Raw genomic sequence first — 9,068 nt, forward strand, 5'->3', positions numbered from 1 at the left:
TTGTATATATGATGGCATGCCACATCTGGGCCGGTTGTGGCTTGGTTTATGTGGCCCAGATCTATCCATGCCACATCTGGTCCGATTAAGGTTGAGCTTGTGATTAAGCTGGCCTCTAGTCTAAGCGTATTGTGGGCCAGAATCGGGCCATACCGATTTTGCTATGTGGGATTGGTCAACCCTTTGAAAGTTAAGGTGGTTCTTTTTGTCTTTTTATCTGTCTACTGATGCCTTTACTGATCATCAGAAAAGGACATCTCCCACCTATAAGCAGTGTCTTGTGCATTTTTACACTTTACATTAACACTTTACAATAATGATATGCATTTTTTATTGCAAATGAATGCTTACTTTAAGTTGAAGTAATGCATGACTCATGATGAATGTCTGTTTGGATTCAGGCATTGAGGCGGTTTGCAGCTGAGTGCAAAGCGGCTTGGATGAGAGTCAGTACCTTCAAGTCTGAAGCCATGGTTCTCTGCCGGAAAACAATGGATTGCTCTCGGTGGGGAGCGAGTCTTTGCCCAAAGTGGGAGAGTTTAAGTATCTTGGGGTCTTGTTTGTGAGTGGGAGTAAATGGAGCGTGAGATCAACAGGCCGATTGGTGCAGCGTCAGAAGTTATGCGGTTGTTGTACTGGACCGTCGTGGTGAAGAGGGAGCTGAGTCGCAACTTAAAGCTTTCAATCAGTCGGTCTACAATCCAACCCTCACCTATGGTCATGAGCTGGGGGTCCTGACCGAAAGAATAAGATTGCGGATACAAGCGGCTGAAATGAGTTTCCTCTGAAGGGTGTCTGGGCTCAGCCTTAGAGAGAGGCTCAGGAGCTCAGACATCTGGAGGGAGCTCGGAGTAGAGCTGCTGCTCCTTCATGTTGAAAGGAGTCAGCTGAGGTGGTTCGGGCATCTGATAAGGATGCCTCCCTTTAGAGGTGTTCCTGGCACGTCCAACTGGAAGAAGACCCCGGGGAAGACTCAGAACTCAGTGGAGGGATTATATATCCTGCCTGGTCTGGGATTTCAATTGAGATTCCCCAGGAGGAGCTGGAAAGTGTTGCTGGGGAGAGGGATGCCTGGGTCGATCTGCTTGGACCGCTACCTGTAAATGGATGGATGTTCTAATCCATGTTGGATGCACCATTACCTCCTGTTACTCATCATGAAGTAATAATGAAGTTACTATGACTCCAGGTGATGGCTACGTGTTATATCTTAGTCACAATCTTAAACAGTCGTTACCTGAAGTCATAGTGACCCACTTTACAGACTTTGCATGCACACAGCTCAGTTCTCTGAGTGTTCAAGTGAGGGGCTGCTTTCAAATGATATCAGACTTTTATTTCACCATTGAGAATGTGAAACTGGTGTCAGCTTGATGTGTTATAGGTCACATGACTGACTCTGCACCCACACAGTGTGACGTGACCATCGCATGCACACATCTCAAAGTGAGGAAAAAAAGCACCTGTGGGTTTTAGTAGAGCAATACTTTAGCAACAAACAAACAAACAAAAGTCTTTATGGTCAGATACAACTGGAAACAAAGACTTAAATGTGTAGGTTTTTAGTTTGCATTGGAGAAATAACTTAAAAACAAAGTTACAAGTTCAACAAAGTGATGGGCTGATCAATAAGAAACTGGAACCTGGAGATTAAGGCTGGTATGTCTTTTTCTGTGCACTCAGAGGAAGCCATGTTGGGTTGATTGAAAGAAGACAGTCAGTCGTACGTTGATCTTAAGTGTCTTTTGTCTCTTTTCAATACAAGTTGAGTTCTTCAGTATTTAATGAATAAAATGAGTGCAATGTGTTGGAAACAGTGATTAAAGAAGGTTTATTATGAGCACACAACAAGAGACAGTACATTGCGATCTGTTCCTGTGAGAGCCTCTCTTCTTTCCTCTCCGGACCGCCCTGTGGTCAGCTTCTGAGCGATGACCCCGTTTCACTCAGATGTCCTATTTCAGCGTCTTTGCCCCGCCTGAGCTGCTGCAGGCTGTGGCTTGGAGGCCACAGGCTGTAGTCTTCCTGTGCTCAAACAAGGGCTGAATTTTCCACCAGCAGAACTTTACTCATCGTAGCTCACACCTTACTCACCACAAAAGTCGTACACTGAGAGCTCGCTGCTTGAAGGCTGCACCACTGCGCACATTTGTTCTCAGAAGAAGGTATTTTTAGAGCAGAGGGGATTTTTGAAGATCCTGTCTTCATGTGTGAAACTGATGCTTGTAAATATATGACATCTAATCCTATAGCACACAAATCATTCACTTCCTTGCACAGCAGGAATCAGCTGCTATTCAGCTGGTCAGACCAAAACGTCTTTGATGCACATTCGATTGAAGTATCACTTTGCACATTTTTACCTTTTTGTTTTGAATTTTGGGAGTGTTAGTGGTGTAGCAAGTGCAATTAAGAGTGGACTGAAACCTCTGAAGCGCTTGGGTGTGACGGTCAGAGAACCAGGTGTTTAAGTGTGGACCCAAAAGCACAACAGGAGGCAGATGAAGCAGTTAAGGGAATTTATTGAAGGGAAAAAAGGGTGGAGGGACGGAATCCAGGGTCCAGTGCGTGAGGAGGGAATCTGAGGAGAGGTGAAGGCTGGAGACATGAGGGCTTGAGGAGGAGGCTGGTGAGTGAATCCAGGGAGAGAGTGTGGCAGTGTGGCAGAGATTGGGCGGCAGCACTTGGGGCTCGTGGAGGCACTGGAAGAATGGAAGACAGCAGAGTTAGTCACTGGTAAACACACACAAAGCTGGAAAGCTCCAACAATTGAAAATTCACAAGAGAACTCTAGAGAATGGGCCGAAATACCACATCAGATGCAGGAATAATCTGGCACTGGAGAAGCCTCACAGCAGGGCTTACATGCAGGTGGTGATTGCAGTAATCTGGTGCAGGTGTGAAGGTGCAGGTGGAGCCGCCCAATCTCTGTGAGGAAGAGAGAGAGAGACTCCACACAAGAAAACTACTTCCAAAAATGCCAACTTAAAAGTCACAAACATGTTGCAATCACCACATTGGGTTTGGAGTAAAAAAGGGGCAAGTCAGGTTCTTCTGACTGGGGTGACTCAACTGAGACACTGACTTATGCAGGGGTGGCCTAGAGCAGGGGTTCCGAAAGTGTGGGTCAGGACTCCCTGGGGGGTTGCGAGACACAAATGGGACGTCATGAGATGAATGTTTTTTTTTTTTTAAGTTATCTAAAAATATATATTATTATTATTTGTTTCTGTTTGTTTACCTTATTTTCTTATGTTTATCTTCCTTTATGTTTGTACTGTTTATTAATAATATTTTTGTATTTTTTTTTTGTATTTATTATTTTTTTCTTCACTTTTTTGTTTTAGTATTACTTATCTATAATTTTTTTAACTTGTGGTGAACATAGAAATACTGAAAAGATGCAAAAAAAAGAAAAAGCTGAATGACAAAAGCTATCAAAAAGCAGTACATTTACTACAAAATAGTAGCTAAACTTGAAATAAAACCTTGAAAATAGAAAATGTAATTGCCATGATGACTCCTAAGTTTAGGGTTAGTGAACAGTTAATTATCAGAAGCATCAGTAGCAGCAGTTTCATTCATAACAGCGCAGGAAACACAAACACATGCTCACATAGGTAGGCTAGTTCTCTGCAGACCAGCTAAATGAAGCCACATTAAATCACTTTGAGGGCCAGTCAGGGTCGCGAGTCTTTGGGACCTATATTTTGGGGGTCGTGGGCTGAAAAGTTTGGGAACCCCTTGCCTAGAGTATGTACGCACACACCCAAATGACTAGGATGTATCTGGCCCTTCTGCCCCTTCAGAACCTAATTCTTTAAGGTCTCAAAAGTAAGATGTATGTACAAGTAAAACATTCAAGTACAAACAAAAGTACATTTGATAGCTTAGAAATCTGCTAGCTCTCTGTTGCAACCAAGCGGCAACCTCTGGTCTTGAGAAATAAAGTGACGAGGAAGTGTTAAAAACTGCAGTTCCTCGATTGTCCACTAGAGACTGGCTGTAGAAGCACAGGAAACCACATACACACCCATTCAAAAAAAGCCGACTGTACAATTGACATGTTTACAAGCTGGTTCAAAAAAGTCTTGGTAAGCTGAAAAACATACAGTGAGTGAGTGGTTATGCAAGTTAGAAACCGGACAGGATGAGCACCTTTGGGGAGTTCAAATTTGCATAACCACCGACTCACTTTACACTATTATTAACAAAGACATGCTCAGCTTCACTGCTCTACGCTAAAGAACAAGCATTCACTCCAGGTGTTGTCAGTCTTTCTGTGTGGTCGGGCAGTTTTCATCTCTCTTGAAGCAGCATGGTGGACGTTGTCTTCAGCTTGGGTACTCTGCACATGAGAAGCAGCACATGACAACATGGAACTGTATGAGACAGAAGAAATATCACACATTGGAGGGTAATTGTAATAGAGATGTTTGCCTAAACATCAAATACCTCAGAGGAGGCTGTGGTGCAAGCTGAGAACCCTGAAAAACAAAGAGAGAAGTATGAGATGGGTTAAAGCTTCTGGGAACCCAAATCAACAAAAAAGGTTCTTCCTATGATATTTCAGACCATATGTAAATACTAAAAACTATGTAAAAAATATTAGAACTCAACTTTGATCCATTTTTCAAATATGTTCAATTACGTTTTTTAACATGTTTTCACACTGGGTTTTAAGGGGGCTGGTTTAACCTGATATCTATTTCGTAAATAAATATCTAACCAATCAGAAATGAAACACTGAGTCACGTGCACACATGTTCAACAAAACTCCTCCACTCCTGCTCAGACCGTCTCCTGACGTCTCAGCCAGCTCCCCTCAGTGTTGTCTTAGCTGTTAGCTTGTTTGCTAATCACGTACTGTCTGTAATCTGTCTGTAAAGCTGTCTCTCTGCTCTTTGCACCGCTGTGCTCGTGTGTCCCTGTCTGCACATCCACCGCTGAACATGACAGCTTGTTGTCATTCTTCTATTTTCATAACTGAGGTGATTTAGGGAAACTTTGGGACAAGGTTGAGTTGAGCCGTGGCCGAGTGGCTAAAGCAGTCCCGCAATTGCTCGGCTCATTTCCCCAGGACTGCTTCACTAACTTTCCCCAGGACCAGTCCACTAACTTTCACCAGGACCGGCTCACTAACTTTCCCCAGGACCAGTCCACTAACTTTCACTAGGACCGGCTCACTAACTTTCCCCAGGACCGGTCCACTAACTTTCACCAGGACCTGTCCACTAACTTTCCCCAGGACCGGTCCACTAACTTTCCCCAGGACCGGTCCACTAACGTTCACCAGGACCTGTCCACTAACTTTCCCAAGGACCGGTCGACTAACTTTCCCCAGAACCGGTTCACTATCTTTCCCCAGGACTGCTTCACTAACTTTCCCCAGAACCGGTTCACTATCTTTCCCCAGGACCGGTTCACTATCTTTCCCCAGGACCGGTTCACTAACTTTCCCCAGGACCGGTTCACTAACTTTCCCCAGGACCGGTTCACTAACTTTCCCCAGGACCGGTTCACTAACTTTCCCCAGGACCGGTTTACTAACTTTCCCCAGGACCGGTTCACTAACTTTCCTCAGGACCGGTTAACTAACTTTCCCCAGGACCGGTTCACTAACTCTCCTCAGGACCGGTTCTCTAACTTTCCCCAGGACCGGTTCACTAACTCTCCTCAGGACCGGTTCTCTAACTTTCCTCAGGTCCGGTTCACTAACTTTCCCCAAACAGTTCAGAGTTTAGACAAACAGCTCCGTCTGACACCCGAAGCCGAGCTCCTCTGCGTGCACATTCTACACTTCAGCCTCCTCTGCTCCGGGCGTCCCATGGTCCTGATACCCTGGAGACTACGGAGTGATAGAACTAATAAATAATAGAAGTCCTGATTCTGAAGTATTTTGTGACTCAGCACTCAGAGAACATTGTAAATGAATAATTTTCAGATTCTGGAGTTTTTATTTCTCTAGATTCAGAGTCAGACGGCTCAAACATGCAGGCTGTGAACTCTCTCTTGACCTGTCAATCAAAGAGTTAGGCAGAAGTTTTTTTTAACAGAGTTTTTTTCAGAGTTGTGGATGTTAATCTTCACTCAGATTTTTGTTGAAGCTTGATTACACATTACATTTTGATATTCTATATGAATTTTAAATATTCGATTCACGTTTCCTGAGGCTTTAAGTTAAGAATTAAATACAAAGATGAAGTATGAGTTACCTGAACACTGGCAGCAGCCTCTCACAACAATCGCACACACGAGTAAGGCCAGTAAAGCACCCGGGATGGTGCTGAAAACAACAGCTTTGGACTCATAATGTACGTCAGGTTGTGTCACATCATCTGCAAATAGAGACGTCAGAAGACATTCATTTTATCTGGAAAAACCTACAAGTGTGTGAAAACAGTTTTGCCTTGTGTTCAGGTTTAGTTTCATCTTAATAATGAGACAAGAACTTCAGATAAAAAGTCCCTTACCCCACAAGTCCAGTTTGGTTCCGTTCCCCAACAACGTGTGTTCACATGCAGTCACAACACAGTAGTAAGCTCCATCGTCATCAAATCTGAGGTTGCTCATGAGAAGCTTGAACACACAGGCAGTGTCTCCACTCTCAGTCCTCTTGCAGATGTGGGTCTTGTGTCCGGATGAGGGAAACATTGGTGGATCAGAATGAGGAGAACTTTTCAGCCACGAGACAATGATTTGTTCTGCAGCACAGAGGTCCGTGTAGACAGAACAGCTGAGAGTCACCGAGTCTCCTGGGTCGGCCCGCAGAGACTCAGGATGCTGGACGACAGAGTCAATGATCATGTCCGCACCTTAAGACAGAAAAAACACAACCCAGATCTTCGGCATTATGTTTACCTGCACTTAAATATCTCCTTTCAGAATCAAGGCTTCTAAAGACAATACATTACGGTGGCCCTGGAGCTCAACTGCACAAAGATTTCACTAAACACAAAAAACTATTTCACTTAATGTAAAAATATTTAACACAACTTAAAATATTTCATCAAATACAAAAATATTTCATGGAGCGCAAACATATTTCTCTGGACCCCAAAAATAACCTAACATATAAATATGCCATGAAACACAAAAACAATTATGTCAGTTTACACAAAAAATATTTAACTTAATGCAAAAACATTTAACAAAAAATAAATATTGAATTACATTTTTAAAAAAGAAAAAAAAAATCACAAACAGCATTTCTTTTGCATTTGTTAAAAGTTTTTATGTTTATTTAACATTTTTGCATTTTGTGAAAATTTTCTGCGTTACTGGAAATGTTTTATTTCAGGAAATACATTATAAATATTATTTTTGTTACTTTCATGAAATGTTTTACCTTTAGATAAATATTTTCACCCTTTGTAAAATGTAGTTTTGTTTGATAAAATGTTTGTTTCATGGAATATTTTAAGTTCAGTAAACTATTTAATTTTTTTTTTCTTCTTCTTTCATTTGGGGAAATATTTATTGTATTTTCATTTTTTGTTTCGACATTACATGAAATTTAGTTTTATGAAATAAAATATATTTTATCAAATATTTTTGTTACTTTCATGAAATGTTTTTACGTTTATATTTTTGGTAAATGTAGTTTTGTTTGATACAATTTTTTAGTTATGTGTGCTACAAAATGACGTGTTATGAAAATGCCACACCAATGAAGAAAGTATTTTTGTGTTTCCTAAAGTGTTTTGGGGTTTCATGAAACATTTAGCCTTTGTGTAGTTTTGTCTCCTGAAATATTTGTTTAATGAAACATTTTAACATTTAAAGAATATTTTTTTTGCATCATTTCATTTTTGCTTTGTTGACCTCAATGGCCGCCTTAATACATACCTTTCCTATTTATTCTTAATTTTTTATCAAATCAAACTAATTACTTTTATTGTTATTATTATTATTATTATTATTATTATTATTATTATTATTACTATTAATAATACTATTATTAATAATTTTACTATAAATACTATTATTATTATTATTATTATTATTATTGTTGTTGGTGTTAGTGGTGGTGGTTGTGGAATTGTAGCCCTTTGTTATGATTGACCGGGCTTCTTGCTTGCCCACTGAACTAGTTCACCCCCCCCTTTATTTTATTTTATTTTATTTATTTATTTTTATTTTGATTGTGTTTATCTATTATTCTAATGATTTGGTTTTGGATGTGCCCCCCTCTCCCCTCCCCTCCCGAATTGCCTTCGCTGCCTTCTCCCGCCCAGCTTGCCCCAAACTACTGTCCTATTTTGATGCAGTTGTACATATGGGGAGACAAATGCCCACAAACACACACATACGGACTCACACAAATGAACACACACATACACGCACACACACACACACACACACACACACACACACACACACGCACATGCACATTTGCGCACTAATTTCTGTAATGTTCACTTGTTGTCTTGTCTTTCACTTTTTGTATATTGTGTATGGTATTGTCATGTCTCTCACCTGTCTTGTATCGTTAAGCATCACTTTAATTAAAAAAAAAAAAAATACATAAATAAATAAATAAATAAATAAATAAATAAATAAATAAATAAATAAATAAATACCTTTCAGCATCAAAACGGTTCCTGATCCAAACTGAACATCGTTTGAAAGATGAACTCCACAGAAGTATGTTCCAGCGTCGCCCCACGTTGCTGCAGAGACACTCAGATCGCTGCTGCTCGTGTTGAATTTCACAGAATAACGGGGATGAAATTTTTCAGCTACTGTACTCAGATTATATTTCGAATTGAACGATGCAACAAACTGGAGTCTCTTTCCTGTGGTCAGTTTGTACCACGCTCTTCTTTGCATTTCACTTTTAATGTGACACTCAATAGTTGCTGAGTCCCCGAGCTTCACTGACTTCAAAGACACCGGCTGAAAGATGTCATTTGTCCGGGCCTCACCTGAAACACACAGATGTAACACATCATCAGCTAAGCTTGAGAATGAAAAGTATCTTTTTTTCGAGGTTTTTTTGATACTCACACAGGGTCCAGAGCAGGAATGTTTTCATCAAGAACAGCATCATCTTGTCTGCTTTTTCT

General features: G+C 40.9%; 1 protein-coding gene and 1 long non-coding RNA gene across 2 annotated transcripts; both read right to left on the minus strand.

Moving 5' to 3' along the window:
• Positions 1–2,502: 2,502 nt before the first annotated feature.
• On the minus strand, positions 2,503–3,157 carry LOC117807610. The gene is made up of 2 exons (XR_004630013.1): positions 2,812–3,157; positions 2,503–2,702 (listed from the first exon to the last, which is right to left on the minus strand). It is a non-coding gene; the product is annotated as an uncharacterized LOC117807610 (long non-coding RNA).
• A 526-nt stretch (positions 3,158–3,683) lies between these two features.
• On the minus strand, positions 3,684–9,068 carry LOC117807613. The gene is made up of 6 exons (XM_034676948.1): positions 9,010–9,068; positions 8,583–8,927; positions 6,474–6,815; positions 6,216–6,338; positions 4,456–4,487; positions 3,684–4,348 (listed from the first exon to the last, which is right to left on the minus strand). The coding sequence occupies exons 1-6, from the start codon at positions 9,050–9,052 to the stop codon at positions 4,229–4,231; spliced, it is 1,005 nt and encodes a 334-aa protein (XP_034532839.1). The 5' UTR covers positions 9,053–9,068; the 3' UTR covers positions 3,684–4,228.

The sequence above is a fragment of the Notolabrus celidotus genome, chromosome 23, assembly GCF_009762535.1.
Source record: "Notolabrus celidotus isolate fNotCel1 chromosome 23, fNotCel1.pri, whole genome shotgun sequence".
Lineage (NCBI taxonomy): Eukaryota > Metazoa > Chordata > Actinopteri > Labriformes > Labridae > Notolabrus > Notolabrus celidotus.